Source organism: Dermacentor albipictus, chromosome 7 (genome assembly GCF_038994185.2).
Source record: "Dermacentor albipictus isolate Rhodes 1998 colony chromosome 7, USDA_Dalb.pri_finalv2, whole genome shotgun sequence".
Lineage (NCBI taxonomy): Eukaryota > Metazoa > Arthropoda > Arachnida > Ixodida > Ixodidae > Dermacentor > Dermacentor albipictus.
The window spans coordinates 10552617-10570830 of NC_091827.1; the positions used below are offsets into that span (position 1 = coordinate 10552617).

The window sequence follows — 18214 nt, forward strand, 5'->3', positions numbered from 1 at the left end:
TCGACACTGAGCCATTTCTCTCTGACTGAGCTGTCACGCAGTGGTACGGCGGTCGAAGCCGGCTTGCGGGATGCAATTAATGAATGATGGCGCGCGCAGAACCACCCCGTCCCGGGGCGTCGATTCTCATTGGCCGCGCTGTTTCACTTGCGGGCAGTGCGCGGTTGCTGCGGAGGGGGAGGAGGACGGGTTTCGTTCTTTCTTTCTTTCTTTCTTTCTTTCTTTCTTTCTTTCTTTCTTTCTTTCTTTCTTTCTTTCTTTCTTTCTGTTGTCGTTCTTCTTTGTAACATTTTCGATTCGCCCTTCGTTCTTGGCTCGCGGGCTTCACCGGGCGCAGCCGATAAGCGTGCACAGCCCAAGTCGGTCAAGGGTAGAGGAAGCTCTCGCGAATGTGTGTTGCCGGTGTTCCTCGCTGGGCGCTCGGTGGGATTCCGGCCAATACAAACGAGAAATAAAGCAAGACAAAAAAAATAATAATAATAAAGAACTTTCTCAGATTCGCCCCCTTCCTTTTAGGGTAGAAACGTTCATTCGCGTACTTATATTGTGTTTGCGCTCCGCGGTTAGAACTACGTGGCGCTGTGCGTGCAACCGAAGTACGAGTGTGACAGAAGATGTAACGCCGGGTGCTTCGCCGCATACCTTTGAAGAAAGCTTTCAGACAGTCCAGAAGGCCGACACGAGGTCTCGGCATGCAGCCTTCATCTGAGGGGCGAAAAATAAAAATAATAAAATAAAAAATAAGAAAAAAAACATAAAGAATCTGTGTGCGCGCGTGGACAGCTTACATTTATGCAGGACGTTGAACTGGAGAAAACTACAGAACGACGCCTCACAAAAAAAAAAGAAGAAGAAAGAGAGGAAGAAAGCAAAGCTAGTAAGACGACCTAACATTTGAATATTTATACATTCTTAGCTATGCACTCTTTTTTTAAGATATACGTCTCTCTCTCTCTGTCTGTCTATTCGGTTTCATATCTTACAAAAAGAAAAGTCTACTGTCAGTCGCATAATTCCACCGGTCCATTCCTGGCTGGCAACTTAAGGAGCGAGAACGTTTAGATTTCCTTTATGTTTCATGACTTTCCAGCTTAGATAGTTGCTCGAGTGTCCCTATAAGATGCAACATCAGAGCAGACCGAGGTAGCGCAGCAGGCGCGGCACTATTTCCTGCCGCGCACTTGCCTCAGCGCATCACGCGGCTTCCATAATGCTGCACGGATTTATTAGCGGGGCAGACTGCAGCGGTTCTCCCTCTACTGGCAGCGGCGTTCGCTCGCTGGCAAATCCTTTGATTAGCTTTCTGCGCTCGGCTGTATAAAATAGCGAGACGGACGCGATAATAGGCACAAGACTGCGCACTGCGCCCGGATCCGCTAAGCCTTTAGAAGTGCGCTCACGCGCCGTGTGACGTCAACAAGTGCGCATACGCATTGCGTCGATCGCGCGCAGTGAACCCTGTGCACTACGTAATGAGAGAAACAAAAGTGGGAATCGTCCTAAGCTCGGCGCATGCTGTTTTTGCCTATTTCCTGTTTCCGCATGAGTTCCTGTTTCCATGCGGAAATAGGAAATCGTGCGATTATCACTATAGCTAATTTAACTCTTGAATAACCAACATTTGCTAAATTACTTTTTAGTACGGTTACTGATTTTGCCACGAAGGCTTCTTTATGCACCGTGGAACAAAGCTGCGCATAAACCCGTATTTCCTGACGTATGTTGAGGAAGAATCCGTACCCACCGTGGTTTCTTAGTGGCTATGGGGTTGGGCTGCTAAGCACGAGGTCGGGGGATCACTACCCGGCCACGACGGCCGCATTTCAATGGTGGCGAAATGCGAAAACACCCGTGTACTAAGATTTAGGTGCATGTTAAAGATCCCCAGGTGGTCCAAATTTCCGGAGTCCCTCCACTACGGCGTGCCTCATAATCAAAAAGCGGTTTTGGCACCCAATTTAATTTTAGTTAAGGATGAATCCCTCAGGCCACCGGCGGTTTGAATTCTGCACTTCGAGCATCGTACCTGTAACCTGAAGTATGAAGAGGATGCTGTTTAATGAAGTGAAGTTGATTAAACACGAATGTTTTGCCACGTCGCCGAAAGAAATAACCGCACTTCATCTCTAACGTAATAGCATTTACGAGCATGAGTAAATTCGCTTAAACTTGGCTCACTGTATCATTCAAGCCACTTCCACCGGGAAAATAATATTTCGATCGCTGTCGCTGCCTTGGAGGTGTACGTTCGCTGCCGGGGTTAAAATAATGACAGCTACTTTTCACTCGGCAGCAGCTATACGGCTTGGGGAATAAAACATTCCCTTCAGTATTCGCTTTCATTGCTATCTAAATTTGCGTCTGAACGCTATGCGCTCTGCCCTGTACATGGTCTACAATGGATGCTCACCGTATGCTGTGGCTGTATACAGGACAGGCGCCCCAGCCACTCAGCACTTGAGCAGCAGGCGGAATGGACATGTCCACTGTAGGTGGCGGACACTTACATAATCCTCCCCCTCACCCCAGATGTCCAGGTGCGGACAGACCAAACTCGTATAGCCGTGTGCGTTTGCTTGTACGCAATCATAAGCAGCCTATCCATTCACTGCATGAAACTAACCTGCGCGATTTCATCTAATCGCTCATGCAAATGCGCCGTGTGGCAATGACAACCGGAAAAAAAAGAAAGAGAGAGAGAGAAAAAGTAGGATTCCGAGGAGAGTAATCTCCTGAAATGTCGATCACAAGAGACAGCCGTGCGTTTCAGTGATTACTGTATAGTTCGTGTCGCTTCGCGTATGCGTGTGAAGGAACATTGGCCCCGGATGAAAACGCCGTTGGGTATCGCCCCACATTCCTCCGGGGCAACGGCGCGCTCACCGAACGTTTGCTCGATGTGTGCTCCTTTTTTGCTCTCCAGCGCAGTGACCTGCGTTCTTACGCTAACAACTTCAATAAGATTTAGCACTTCCGCTGCTTCGTTTTCTCTCAAGCTTCGTCGCAAGGCAAAGCGACGTATAATTATAGATAGCTCAAGGCCTGTAGATTTCTTTCTTCTTCTCCTTCTTCTTCTTCTTTTTTTTTTATGACGCCATGCTACTAGGGCCGGCTCCCATAGAATCTAATGGGACAGCTGCCTAGGTGGCCGCGGTTATTTTTGACGTCGCCGCTTTCGTCATGCCGGGATTGGCAATGGAAATTTCAGTCCATGACTTCGTAAAGCTTATTGCGCAGGCCTTGTGATACCTAGGTGGGCTTCTTACGTCGGTCGTCTGCTATGATGTGACTTGTAGTGCGGCCTGACGCGGCGTAACAGACGACAGAGCGAGCTGGAGCCAGCGCCAGAACACCACGATGTTATTGCTCGCAGGTGGACCACCTTCTGCGCCGTGACGTCACGACAAATACGCCTCTTGGGAAATTCAACCTAAATCAGTTCGTAAAAACGTTATTACGGTAAATGTGGCATCTTGTATTTCTTTTTCTAGGGTTTCGAGGTCCTGGACCTTCAACAGCATACAAAGTTAGCAATAGAAAATGTAATTCAGTACTTCGTCGCGTTCTTTCTAGCTTATCAAACCTTTTTTCACAGCAAGAGTTTCTTCTGTCTCTCACCTTTTTTGTATTCTCGAAAGGTAATTTACTGACGCAGCTAAACTTATTTCCATGTAGTGTTTAACTTGATATTAAAAAGAAACTAAATTTAGCAAGGTACACAGCTGGGCAAGTCGATTGGCATTCATTTTGCTTGCAGCACTAAATGTACGCGGGCGAGATAAAAGCACACAGGACAGGCACTGACTAAAGTTTTAAGGGACATTAAATGCGGGCAATCGAGCTACATCGGTAGATGACCTCCCTGGCATTATTGCAAGCGAAGTATTCGTAAGCCGTGAAGGACGCGAAAGATTATTGGCGACGCCGCCTTGAAATATCCGCACCAACTCCACCTGGCGTCATATATTTTCACAGTGCCTGCACGTCTCTAATTAATTGCTACTCAATAGAAACGACCTGGGAGACATTACCTTGAAACTGTTTCGGACCGTTTTTGCACCATAAGAGCTTGTGCCCAGGGCCGGTATTTTGTAGCGATGCCTTTTCCGATTCTATGCTTTTTCAGGCCTTTCGCGCTTTGCCAGTGGTCAGAGCGACGGTCTGCCCACATTATCAACGGGATCAGGCGGCCGTGTGTGGTAGATGATAAGAATAGCATAGAATAAGGCATAAGGCATCGCTACAAAATAGCGGCCCAGTGTGCCACGCCCGTTGCTACGCCACTGCCTGGTAGTGTCTACCAGAAAACGAGAAAGCGAAGCCTCCGTGTTCGGACATTGAGTTTCCTAAGAAACTCACGGAACGCCAGATTCCGCAAATAGTCAGCCTGCTTCTAAATGAACCACGAACTTTGATCTTCCGGTGAATGCCAAGCTAGCGACCAACGCGCCCTGGCAGCCGAGCATTTTAAGATAGCTCTACAAATGGTCCACAAGAAGCTCCGGATGGCTCCGCGATGAAAATCGTCTGCGCGGGCTAGAGCAGACGACCAATTACGAGCCAAAGTATAACTGGCTTTCCAAAGGCGAAGTGAACGCCGCGGAAAGAGCACCGACAAGCGCAAACTCGCCGAGCGTTCCCATACGCGCATGTATGTATACGTATACGTACATACAGTACGTATAATTGCTCGGCACGTGCGAGAGTTGGCCGATGCGTTGGCCCGATCGAGATGTGCCTTTCACACTCGCTACTGCGCTCGCTCGTTCGCCACTCTCACCATCGAGCGGCGAAGGCGCTTAGCTCGAACCGGTTCAGTGTTTTTATTTCCCGACGGCAGTGCCGGTTGCATCCTTCTGCGCGTAGCTACATCCGACGGCGGCGATACGGGTCGGCCGCGACCTTGTGCAGCGGCGGTGTGCAGTGCCTGCGCAGGGAGAAGCGGCGCAGGTTACGAGCAAGTGCCGCCGGATATAGAGCGACAGGCTTCGGGACAAAAAGAAAACAAAAAAGACTGGCCGCTGGTCGGGCAGGAGTGTGTAGTAAGTAGCGAATCAGCTCACGGTGCTTCGTGTGTATATATGTGCCAGTGGCGCAGGGGCGCGGTGGACGGGGAGGAAAAGAATGGAAAAGTTCCATGTAGAGCGCGCGCAAGATTTCCAAATGCGAATCGAAGAGTTCACTTTTGTAAAACGAATCGTAAAGCTGATTGTGTTAATGGCCAATCGTAAGGTACTGTAATAAAAGTGCAACATCTTCGAGAACAGTTGACAAGTCAGTCAACAAGCAGCGATCAACGAGAAAATCGGCCACCCGTCTTCCGACGTCTGCTTATAAACGATATGTACCCACGCCCAATTCTGATTGATCATTTAATTACACCATCGAGAACGATTACCTGCTCGAGGCGATATGGCTTAGAAAACTAAATATGACCTCATTTAAAACCATTCCAGAAAAAAAAGAAAGAAAGAAGGAAAGTTGCTCTTCGCTGAAGCGCTGTGCGGCTTTACGGCAATGCGCTGAATATTGCTGTGCAGCTACTTGTGAAGGAAAGCTTTTCGTGTAACTACGTTAACGTGACTTGTACTTAAATTTCTGAAATGTTATGCTGTTTCGACTTTCTAAATATCTTAAAATTTTAAGTGCTGCTTAGGTACTTTGGTTCTTAGGTACCCGGTCAGCGCACTAATGCTGGGCCAAGCTTGAGGCGACGTTGGCTTACGACTGGTACCAACGTCGGACAAAGCACTGGCATTCAACAAAAGTGCTACCGCACCCAACGTTAGCCGATTACGAGCCAATTACGAGAAAAAAAACGCAGTATAAAAAGCCAATGTCGCAGCCATCTTGTAAACAGCATCCGTAAGCTATATCTGTGACAGGGACCGCATGTATATAATGCAAGGGTCATCTTGAGGGGCTGTAGATGGTACATTGTTATGAAAGTGAATTACTGCGCTAATGCAAGAGAAATGGACATCCCACAAGAAGGCACATAGAAATGACGTAAGGGCTTACACTGTTTCAATGTGTCTTCTTCTGTGGTGTCACTCTCTTTTCCATTAACACAGTAGTCCGTGTACGATAACGTGCACTGCTTAAGAGGCGAGCGGTGTTGTTTATTCGACGTCCTTCCCGCGCTTGCAGCGCCGGGTCGTCTCGCCCGATGCACGCGGCACCAGGAACGAGATGCTGAAGATCGGCTGACGAGGGGCCGCGCTGTCCGATGCCGCTGAGCCGCTGCTGCTGCTGGCCGAGGCTTGGCGCGGCCAAGGTCTGCGCCAGCGCGCTCGGCTCCCTAGCCCTGTTCCTGCTTCTGATATCGAGGCCGACGCCGGCGTCCGTCAACGCGCACCACCCCCGGCCGCCCGTCGGCAAGTCCACCAGCAACGACCTCTGGACGGGACCCCCGGCTTGGGTCGTGCTCCGGGACAACGTCACGGTCCACCGCGGCGTCGCGGCCAACCCGCACAACTACTCCTACCTGCTGGACAACCCCCAGGTTTGCGGCGACGACGGCGGCGACAGGCCCCCGCTGCTGGTCGTGCTCGTCGCGTCCAACGCCAGGAGCGGCGCCGAGCGCCGGCAGGCCATCAGGGACACCTGGGGACAGAAGTCCCTGCAGAGGGCGCTGAACTTTCGCGTCGTGTTTCTGCTGGCCGACCCGGGAGAGCCCGCGCGCGACCTGATGGCCGAGAACTACGCGTACGGCGACCTGGTGCAGGAGGACTTTGCCGAGAGCTTCGAGAACCTGGCGCTCAAGTCCGTCATGGGGCTCAAGTGGTTCGTGACGCGCTGCCCCGGCGCCGCGTTCGCCCTCAAGACGGACGACGACATCTTCGTGCACGTGCCCAACCTGCTGAGTGGTTCGTGCGCGACTCTCTCTCTCTCTCTCTCTCTCTCTCGGGACACACTGCAAATACGCGCGCTTCATTTTTGAGCAGACGACATATACCGTCACTTGCGTCACGTGTGCACGAGCTATTCGTGCTCCTCGGCTGTTCGTCAAAACGAGGCTTTCCGCAGTTGTAAGGCGAGGCCTGCTTCAATGATTCCCCTCATTTCAGTGGTGTGCGATAGCCCATATATCGGGAACTGTGCATGTTTGCTCGTGTGTGCGCGCGTTAGCAGCCGAGAACGTTACCATAGCAACGGTTAGCATTGTTACAAAAATAAATCAACAAATACGCTGACACGCAACTGTCCTGGACAGTTGGCGGAAGTGCTGGCCGTGTGCATACTAGCTGGAGCGCATCACTGGTAACCAAAGCACCGAGATTAGCAACCAATCCTTGGAACCCATTCCCCTTGCCCACTCCAAATTCGGGTCCCTTGACAAGCACAACGCCCGATACCTGTATGGCTCGCATTGTAACATTTTTTTTTTGTATATGAATTGGCGTTACTCCACTCCTTATGTAGTATATCCGCTCAAGGGCGGCATAAAGGGCCCATCACCAGGCTCCTTATCAATCTTTAGTTATACGCTGGAAGTTGTTACGTATCCTCTAGGAAGCGTTCTGCCGCAAAAATTTTTTCCGGATCGGCTCATTAATAGCCGAGATAGAAATATTGCAGTGCCGCGAACCCATAATTTCAGGAGACGAGCTCCACTGCATTGCGAGACACTCTCTCCACCCGCCCCGTCTAGCGTCTGCAATCGAAATTCCTTCCCTGCGTTCTCCCATACCGGATCTGGGGTATCGCGTTACGCATACGTCACGGGCACCGCCTTCGTTTACTTTCTCTTTTTTTTTCGGCGTTGCGCGCGAGCTATTGTCATTGGAGAGCTTTAGGTTAGGGAACGCAAGCGGCTTGCGTACACAAGAACTAGGGGCGACGGTACTACGCATGCGCAGTAGGGGTGTGCGCATGCGCAGTTCCGTGAAGATTTTGCGCGCTGTGCACAAGGACACATGACTAGCGGTGTAATTCAGTGCTACACGAATGCTGAGGCAGCACAAGCGGATCGCAGAGCACGATCACGCGCTGCAACACGGTCGAATATGGCATAGTTTCGGTAACTGCGCACGTGTCTGCACGACCGTAGGAACAAGCACGCAAACATTCCGTTTGTGTGTTTTATTATTTCTCTAAACTTCAATTCGTCGATTGAAGCTTAGGATCACACAAATAACAGATGTTGCCTTGAATAATTATCGATGTCACGTGTCACCACGAGTGACGTCACACTGCGGACACGAGTCATAGCCTCCCATATGCACGACTACGTCACCGTCCGGCTTGGAGCGCGGTCGCCGCGAGGGAAAGGGAAAACGGCGTTCGGTTTGAAATTTCAGACCTTTCCGCGGCGCGTAGCGATGTAATTCTTAGCAAACACGATCGTTAGCGCACATTGTATGATCCGCGCTTGTCAGCTCAAGATGGCCAGACCTGGTGAGAGGCCCTTTAAGGTAAGGAAATATGAAATGGCGTTAAAATTTCCATTCGCAGTTACTGGGCCTCTTCGATTTTCGGAGTTCTAGCAGCGGCCAGCAGCCAGCTATAGTTCCGGTTATGATAGGAAGTCACGTGGGCTGGGATCCCAAGACAACCCGAACCTGCCCGAAGTTTGCAAAATCGAACGCCGGTAGAGCTGGCCAAATGTAAACATGCTACCAGCATAACAGCGCCCGGCGAGGCCGGCGCGCGCTCGGCGTAGTCGGCCCATCTATGCGCTGCCAGCTTGAAAATACATACAGTTGCATTCAGGGATGCGATCACTTTCGCGAGATTTCGCGTGACTCGGCACAGGACGCACATTGGGCCAACCTCGATCGCCTTGCCCAACGCAACAGACGGCGTCCGATGCCAAGACGCGAAGTGGCGCCTGATTGCATCACCGAAAGCGATCGCTCGAGGATCCCTGCTCGCAGCGGTCACATCGCCCACCGGCGACATTGATGAGTTGGCGTTGTGTCATCACTTGACAAGACGTGAAAAAACTGGATGTAGGTACGTCTTATACGCACAAAATGTCGTGCCGACCCGCTTGCGCTTCGATTTCAGAAATTTGGTTCCGGCTGATGATGCTTCTCATTTTGACCCTAAGGAGCTGGGATGCGGCTGGCGCATGAAAATGAACGCCTCCTGTGACCAGCGAAAAGTTTCACACGAAAAACAATATTGGTCGCGATCATGAGAGCAATAAGCTAATGTACGCGCGCCTAATGTGCGTGTGCCTATTACTCAACCAGTGCATTCTTAACATCAGCGGCCCGCAGTTCGAACACACATCGAGCTTTCGAGAACACACATCGAGGTTTCGAGCTGCCACCCAAGCATACGACGGGGGGGCGGAGCGTACACGGTCAAGTTGCAACGTCTTCGCTAACTGCAGAAAAAGGCGATATCTCCGCATACATACAAGATACATACAAGATACAAGACAAGATAACATACAACGAGACAACATACAAGATACGAGAAAAGGAACGTCACAAAAGAAATGCGAACCGAAAATGTACCGCAGTGTGCGCAAATGAGCGTCTGCAACTTGTGCGGAACACGACGCAGATAACATGCACGCACGAGAGCGCGGCGCGCTGATCGCCGCCGGAAAGAAGCCTTCGTGGGACACGCACACACACACAAAATCTTCAAACGGTTCGCCGCCGCTCGTATCGCACCGCAAAGATAACGCTAGAAGTAAGGAAATACGAAGATGACCGTAGAAAGTTGGCTGAGCGAGGTAAATCTGGGTCCTCAAGCGCCCGCGTTGCGCAATCCGTCACGTCCCCACAAAGATGGCGGCGAGCGCCCATCGCCATAGAGTTTCCTACAGTTATTGTACGACTCTATGCCCATCGCCTCTTTTAGTCGTCAGACAGACAAAAATCGTCCTGTCTGGTTCTGGCAGCCCGCGGGTAGCCAGAAGTGGAAAATCGGTGAGGCCCACTGTTTACACGCCAGGGTAGGCTGCAATTTGAAACTGAAAACACGCACTCGAATCTTTATATTGGATTCTGCAGCAGATTATGAAGATTCAGGGACTTGTGCACCGTCCTCAGATTTAGCCACTTAAAGGAACTGACAACTGATCTTTAAGGACCTAGTTTTTTTATGGTGCAACGCAAAGCTCCGTAGTGTTTACATCTGAAGCGGTTGATTCCAAAAGCGTGTGAATATTTAGTAAGCGGAATTTTTTTATCTGAGCGACCTCTAAAAAGGTAGGAGTCCCTCCTCCAGCAAAGCTGGGAAGTGAGAGCGATCTCGATAGCCTGCTTCGCAAATTGTCCAGCCACCCATCGTTCTGCTTTCACGCAGGAGTGAGTGCCGTTAACATGGAGGAAGGAAATAGTCGTTAACCACCTACATTATGACCTTTTCAACCACTTTCGAAAACAAGAAGCCGGTGCAATAAGTTCGCGTTGTTGTACTGACATTTCTTATATTTGTACCGCGTTTTTCCCCAAGTACACGCCTACGTCATGGCGTGTACACTATAGTATAACCGCGTACACTATAGTAGAAGGTCATGTGGTGGACCTTTTATACAGCTCCATGTTCTTGCCGCGTGGGACGCCAAAGGTAATTTTTCGCGACTTTTAGTGATGAATTAAAAATATAAATCCACATTTAATGACAAGAACGTGGCTCGTTTAAGCCACTACAATAGGGGATCATTCCATCAGCGGGGTTATCTCGATTAATGTTCTGAGCAGTTGTGTGCCCCTTTAGAGTAACCAGGAAGAAAAAAAAAAGTCAGTTTCGCCCGAAAGGCGAAGCATTGATTGCGATAGCAAATTATCAAACAGCCATATGAAGAAAAGATATCATTTTTATCGGCCATATCAACTTGTAAGCATTCGCTTGCTGACTAAATTAACAAGCATGGTGTCAGCGCGCACAGCAAACACGAAAACATCACACTCAATGACAGCGGACACTCGCCGTCGAAACGTTGCACGATGAAACGCGGCAGCAGCAGCGAGCGAAGTGTCCTTCGTGCTTTTTGTGCGTCTTTCGGGAAGGAGGAAAGGCTAGCACTATCTTCTGCAACCCTTGCGGAAGCACGGCAGCCGGAGTACGCACGCCGTCCCTCCCCCCACTCCCTCTGGTGCCTCGCAACGTTGGGCGCCTCGCCAGCACCCTCTATGGAATGGAATGGAAAACTTTATTCACTCTTTAAAGGTTTTAGCGGGTCGAGGCCGAAGTCTTCATTCTTGAAGCTTGAGTCCTCTTCAGCCATGGATGGGCCCCTAGTCCAGGGCTCCACTGAGCCGGGCCGCCTCGCACGCGTGCGCTATTAGAGCTCTTTGAGTCTCTAGCTCGCGGCTGGTGAGCCAGCTCTCCCATTGCTCCGCACTTGGTGTTTTGTGTTTGTGGAATGCCTGGTTTCTTGTACACTCCCATGTAATGTGGTATAATGTTGGCTTAGCTCCACACCACGGACAGGTTGCGCTATACTGCGTGGGGAACATCCTACTTAGTATGTGTAAGTTTGGAAAGGTGCCCGTTTGCAGTCTCCGCCATCCTGCGGCCTCCTCCTTTGTTAATGCTTTACGTGGTGGCGGATATTGATATCTTAGACCCTTATAGAGGTTTAATAGCTCTGAATAGCTGTTCCCGCAGTTGATCTGTGGCCCCTCTGGGGCGGTTGACGTTCCTGCTCGGCTGGTCATCCCTCGAGCTAGGCAGTCCGCCCCTTCGTTGCCCCTGATCCCTGCGTGGCTTGGTATCCAGATAATGTTATGTGTGGGTTGTCCCTCAGCGATTGGAACTCTGCTGAGGATCTTGAGCGCCGTGTTACTTATTCTGCCTCTTATATAGCTCCGGCACGCCTCTTGTGAATCTGTTAGAATATTGAGGGATATTCCTGTTCTATAACCTTCTTCCGCTGCCAGTGCGACAGCAATTTCCTCTGCCTCGGTTATGTTAGCCACCTCGGCCGTGAGTCCTGTGATTAATTCTCCTTGATTATTTACTACTACCGCAGCCGCGTTGTTTTTGTGTGCGTGTGAGTATAGGGACGCATCGGTATAGACTGTATTGTCCCGATGTCCCATCGTCTTTTCGTAAAACTCTGCCCTAGCCTGTCTCCTACTCGCATGGAGGTTTGGGTCCATGTTGCGAGGGATAGGTTGTATGCGTAGTTTCTTTCTTAGTGGGTCTGGTATTGTGGCCCTGCTACTTTGTGGTTTTTCTACTTCCCGACCTAGCTTTGTCAGGAGCGCCCTTCCCGTCGTTGTATTGCCGAGTCTTCGTACTTGTGCGTTGAGCTGGCATTCCCTTAGTTCTTCAAAAGTGTTGCTGATTCCAAGTTGCATGAGTTTGTCGTTGGATGTGTTCCTAGAAAACTTGTCTAGGTGGTGTTGTCCTCGCGCGCGACGGACGACAGCGCGCTTCCTCTCCACTTTCCTCCCTTTCGTGCGGGCGAGACTGAGCCGCGGTCGTCGGCTTCCCTTGCGCGCTCTCGCTCGCGCGCACTGCGTAGGGCGCGCGGCGACGGTTATTGCATTTGGAGTTTATACGCATCACGGAAACGGCAGAAATACGCCTGAAGGGTCCATATAATTGCTATAGCAATGAAAAAAAAAGAAAGAAAATCAAAGCGGCTGCTGATGATTCCAGCTAAAGAAGTGCACAATACAGAATTCAAGTTGTAATTATTCTCACTTAACGCAGCTGGTAATTCCCTTAGTAGCCATTACGCCCCTAGCCTCTCGACGTTTAGTTAAGGGGCACCAAATAGACAAATCATTGCACCCGTACTGAACGTACCTAAGCTTCAACAAAATAATAATGAAAAACATAGCTACCACGACAGGTAGCCACCATTGCGCCAACAGGAAAGACGGCTGCTGTCGACGCCGCCTCGACGCGCCAGCTCGCTGCGACATCGTGGATTTTGACGGCCTCCGCTCAGGCAGACGGTTCTAGGAGGTGTTGGCTCATCGGTAAAAATGGACTGCGTTGCATTCTAAAACCAAAGAACAGGCCTAAGCAAGTTTCTACAAAGCTACAACGATCCAAATGCAAAAAAAAAAAAAAATAGAACGTCTAATAGTAAACCTACTACTGCGAAATGAACGAAAATGGAGTTTTGAAAGACAGCTATCAGTGTCTACTGGATTAGCGCTCCTCTTTGCAGTGCCGCTTCGACTTTCTCTTCGCAGCACTGGACGGGCCGTCCATGGAGGACGCCATCTTGTGCCACTCGAACCCAGTGCGCCGCATCCTGCGGCACGGCGAGGGCCCGCTGCCCAGCCGCTACCTCAAGTACTGCGTGCCCCGGGACCAGCTGCCCGGGGAGCTGTTCCCGCGCTACTGCGGCGGCTTCGCCTACGCCTTCTCGCAGTCGTCGGCGCGGAGGCTCTACCAGGCGTCCCAAGCGACGCCCACGTTCTTCATCGAGGACGCCTACGTGACGGGCTTCTGCCGCCTCAAGGCCGGCCTGCGCACCCTGGAGCACCCGGGCATCACCCTCAAGCCGAGGGTGACCCTGGCCCGGGCGAGCTGCGCTTTCACCCGAGAGAGCAGGATCACCTCGCACGAGCTGGGACCGCGCGACATGCGGCTGCTGTGGCGCGAAGTGAACACGCAGGCCTTCTTCTGTCCGCGCCTGTTGGGCGTGATCAAAGGTCCGACCACGCGGTGACTCGAAAGCGAGCCCATCGGGTAACAAAACTCTGGACGTAGCGACGTCAGCTAGCCGAGTGACCGATGGACGTCATCGCGCCTTGCACCACGGAGCCCGTACTCTTCGGCGTCCCTCGCTAGTCAGTTCGTGCGACTCTTCGAGAGTTTCAGGGTGAAGAGACAGCTGTGTGCGTTTAAGCGACGCTATGTGGCCATACCAGCGATGGGCAGCGAAAGTTGGTCACCCGTTTAAACCAACAGCCACGTGCAAGCACTTGTCCCCTTACTACCGACCAGCGCAAGAGTTCTTTCCAAGTGGCAGTGCATCATGAACCAGCATGGACAGCTTCATATACGACGGTGGATTGGTACTATACTGAATCGGGTGTCGTAGATTTGTCACGGGACTAAACGTATTTGAATTGGTTTCAGTAAATGAGGCACTGCCAGATTTCGCGTGAAAACAAAAAGCTTAACAGGAGAATCAGCACTACACACCAACAGTGGTGCACACTATCCCTATCTGGCTAACTGATGCATGTCTAAAAAAGCACTTTTGGCATGCATTTTGTATTAAAAGGCACCTGAGGGGGTATTCTGTCATAGTCCACCTAGTGAACAGTCCATTTCTGCTGCTGCTCATTGGCTAGGGCCACTCGTCTCCTCCCTCGTACAGCTGCATCAATCAGCAGTGGCACAAATTGACAGTCCAGTAGGTGGACTCTTGCAGAATACCCCCCGTGATCAAGTATTTCTGGACCACAGAAGTTTCCAGCAAAAATTCTTGTGGTAACAGTGGCACATGCACTTTCAAGCACAGGAAAAGTTTCCAACAGCTGCACGGATGGTGTTCATGCAATTCAAGACAAAGGGACATGCATCAGCTTCAATCTTGCACAAACAATGCTTTTATTTTGCTACTCGTGGCAGCGGAAAGTGTACACAGCAACAGCTAGTCGTCATCGTTGCCTCCAGGCCTGCAGAGTCGGGGAAACTAGCACATACTGTGCAGTCGGGAGCACGTGGGTCACGGTATGTGTGTGTGGTAGTCTCAAGAATCTTCGAAGACACTGCACAGAACCTGTGCACAAGGCATTACTATTGGGCATCTCCTAGAAGCAATGATACCCAACTAATGCAAGTTGCACTTCCTGGGACCCACACGAAAGAAAAAAAAAAAAAAAAAAAAAAAAAACAGCACTTGTAAAAGACTGTTCAACAGACTGCGACTGAGTGCCCAGTGAATGAACCTCACTTCAACAAAACACTAACGAGTTCCGGGAGTCATCAATAGTACTAAGTGCCACACTTCACAAGTTTGTGCAGCTACCACGAACGGTAAATTACAAGTGTCCTGCGAAGCAAACAGCCAGCCACTACAGCAAATGACGTGCCCGACTCTTCAGCATTTTCAAGCATCATTTTGAATGTATATTATGAATCATTATGTTAATTAAAGGGCATTACAACTTCCCTGGAGTGGTGCGTTGTCAAGCAGAGATACAGTCATAAATGAAAATGCAACCTGGTTTTCTCTTAGTGATGCAGAAACCACAAATGTAGACAATGATTTCAAAAGAAGCAAGGTCACTTCCATCTAGTCATTCTTACACCCTTTCCCACCCCTTGGGCACAAAGTGCCATGGTCTGCTTTCGTACACATTCAACACACACGAAGTTCAAGACCATCATTAGCGTTACTTTGATGAAACTGGAAACTAGCTGTCGGGAGTAAACTTAATGTTGCTAAGGAAAAAGGCAAGCTACGAGGTCAAGAATGCTGAACAGAAGCCAAAGGAAACCTTCATCCGCATAGAAGGGAACATGGTATGTACATTTGCAAAGGTGCCGAAGTTGCGTATTCAAGCCACTTTCTCTCATCGCTAATAGCATGTTCACAAATGAACATCACTAAAAATACCTCCTCTCTTGTTAGCAGCAAGCTTTGCTTCTCAAGGTGCCCCAACAACACTTACCTGAAGAACAGCAATACACTGTAAATTTTTACTCTTGACTACACTTTCCTAGTCAACACTTTCAAAAGCGCTAGCAGCGTTGCAGCCTTTTCTTTCCTTCCCCTTTCTTTAACTGCAAGCACCACACCACACTACGCAATCATCACATTCTTAGGAAAAGTGTAATGTTATCACACCCACCCTGCAAACTGCACAAAGGCGCATGCAAGGTAATTGTAAACCTTTCAATGACACCAAAGGCTAGTAACTAACTTCGATGCCGACAACATTCACTGCTTCCCTGCATTTATGTACAGCAAGAACAGAGGCTACGGAGACCCAGAACAAGGGTCATTACCCACAGAAATTGAAAGTCTCAACAAGACACAGTGTTCCACTGTCATCAATAAAAAGACAGCGAAAACTCATGGAAAAGAAATTTATAACTGCAACTTGTACATGTGTCAAACACTTTGGGAAGATCATGCGTACACTTGGAAATTAAGCCAGTGGTGAAAACATTACATAAAGCTAAGGCGTTGAAATCGCACAAGAATGCTGCTATATAAAGTATACATGGTAAGGAAAAAAAAAAAAAGAGAGAATGTGTTATGTATACCTATGATAGTGACAAAATGACCTGTCTTGTTGCTTTCAATCCTGATGGTAAACATTTAACTTGCCCAGAGCCAGAATCGTATTAGCAACAGACGAGTATGGAAAAAAAAAGAAAGAAGGAAAGGAAAAAAGAAAGCACCTGTGAGCCATTTTACGGAGCAGAAAAGAAGAAAGGTCGAGCTGGTCCACACGCATGCTTTCAAATCACCGGAGAGAAGGGGTCAGCAACAGTTCGGCACCGACAGGCAGATGCGGCACGACACACCGTTCACCAATTCCAGTAGATGGTCAGTGCTGAACATCTTTTGGGGCCTTGGGAGCCTTCTGTACCCACATCCGTACTATTCTTTAAGTATCGTCAATCTCTCACTCCAGACAAAATGCAGCGAAAATTTTCTCCAAACATCCGTGGGAGCCAATGGCAGCTCTAGATTGCTTTCGCACCCCTATCAAAGATGGAAAATTTCATTCAAGCCAGTTTCACTTTCTTTTTCTAATTAAAAAGGGAAGGGAAAAAAAAAAAGAGGCAAGGGACACTGTACATGATGGTAATGTGCGAACTGAAGTGAGGAAGTGGCAGGGAGGGATGATGTCTTCAAGGAATCGGGAAACGATGCAAGCACTCAAGTCAGTGTGTGCGGCGCTTGCCACTGCTCCTGGTCGACCACGACGATGCGGCAGCGTCCTTGGTAGGGCTCGCCAGCGCACGCTTTGCCGTACCATGGTCTTCACTGTCGCTGTCGCAGCAATGCCTCTTGGACACTCGCTTGGACGTCCGCTTGCTGCCAGTTGCTTCATCCTCAAAGCACGGAGCATGCGGAAACTCTCCGAGCCCATGGTGGGACAGAAGGCGCTCAAAGGTGCCGAGCAGGGAGACACCAGACGAGTGCTCCAGCGATCCGGGCCTGTTGTACACGCTGCAGTTCTGGAAGATGAGGTAGATGTCGGCCACAAACTCCTTGGTGGTGCGGTACTCCATACCACTCAGTTTGCCCCGAATCTTGCCCAGGTCCATGGGTCGCCGGATGACATCATAGTAGTCGGGAACATCCTGCAAAAGAAGGTTGGGTGTTGGGAATACAGGCTCTCGAAGACAATTTTCGTAAAACACGTGGGTGCATCATAAAGAATGGGATGAAAAAGGCCGGGGGAAGAAATAAGAATAGAGAGAGAGAGAGAAATGGAGGCATCCTTTTGTAGCTTGTAAAGTCTGAATCACGCATGCTTGTCTAGAGACAAAACACAAAGGCATCCGTTTCCTGTTGGGACCTTGAACAATGATGAAACCTGTGCAACTCCAACAAGCTTGAAACAAGGCACACAGATTGAAGAAAACTAACGAGTGCTCGTTTAGTGTTAACACAAATGCATTCCATCTGAGAATGGCACACAACAATGTTTCTGGATTACCTAATACAGTAAACTTGTGTTAAAGGGGCCCTAAATTACCCCTCGTTGCTTGGTGAAATAACACAGTCTGCGGGTAGCATATGTTGCTGTGAACATCTCAGCCAAGTTTTGCTGTTGTACACGGTGCGTGGAGCTCGCAAGAGGATCGCGAAGTCACCTTTCTTTCAAGCGCTCCCCTTTCAATAGAAGGCCCTGTTCGCACTCTCTTCTGAATGCTTTATTTCGTCATTCACTTAGATGACTGCTATTGGCCGATAGCTGACACCAAACTGCGATTGGCTACATGGCGTAAATACTTCGGCCACTGCGGGGTGCCACCACGAGTCCGTTGGCTAAGCAGGCTGTGGCTCACTGAGGACAACCACATTCGGCTTATGCTTAGCACGTTGTAGGCACCAAAGGTGGTAGTCGTGGCGTCTATGTTAACATCCAAAATGAAATTTTAACTGCCAGCCATGGTGATATTTAAAAGGCAGAGCGTTGTGGGCCCGCCCCACTGAGTCGTAGCCTTCACAGTGCAAGGCATTGAAGAAGGAACGGGAGCACAGCAGAGGCCGCGTTTGATTGCGAATAACTTTGCTGCTGCTTAACACATTGAAGTACTTTTTGCAGCAAATTATTTCTGAAATAGCCCATTTTCACTTCAA

The 18214-nt window shown here is 49.7% G+C and overlaps 3 protein-coding genes across 7 annotated transcripts in view; 1 reads left to right on the top strand and 2 right to left on the bottom strand.

The window, feature by feature from the left end:
• The window catches only part of LOC135904373 (CD63 antigen-like), a 41041-nt gene extending 40345 nt beyond the window's left edge, over positions 1-696 (bottom strand). The window contains exon 1 of the mRNA XM_065435059.2: positions 643-696. The gene's annotated coding sequence lies outside the window, so the exon portion shown is untranslated. The remainder of the gene's footprint in view (positions 1-642) is intronic.
• Positions 1-15063, top strand: part of LOC135904370 (beta-1,3-galactosyltransferase 1-like) — a 32643-nt gene extending 17580 nt beyond the window's left edge. For 2 of the 3 annotated variants that reach the window (XM_065435056.1, XM_065435055.1), the window contains 2 exons: positions 6151-6869; positions 13122-15063. In XM_065435056.1, the coding sequence (XP_065291128.1) occupies positions 6230-6869; positions 13122-13603 (1122 nt within the window). In that variant the 5' untranslated portion in view covers positions 6151-6229 and the 3' untranslated portion in view covers positions 13604-15063. Of the gene's footprint in view, positions 1-4772; positions 5043-6150; positions 6870-13121 lie in introns of those variants that run through there. The other variant, XM_065435057.1, reaches the window with a different exon arrangement.
• Acf (ATP-dependent chromatin assembly factor large subunit) overlaps positions 14465-18214 on the bottom strand; it is a 58207-nt gene continuing 54457 nt past the window's right edge. For 2 of the 3 annotated variants that reach the window (XM_065435053.1, XM_065435054.1), the window contains one exon: positions 15962-17208. In XM_065435053.1, coding sequence (XP_065291125.1) covers positions 16786-17208 — 423 coding nt within the window. In that variant the 3' untranslated portion in view covers positions 15962-16785. Of the gene's footprint in view, positions 14666-15961; positions 17209-18214 lie in introns of those variants that run through there. The other variant, XR_010565101.1, reaches the window with a different exon arrangement.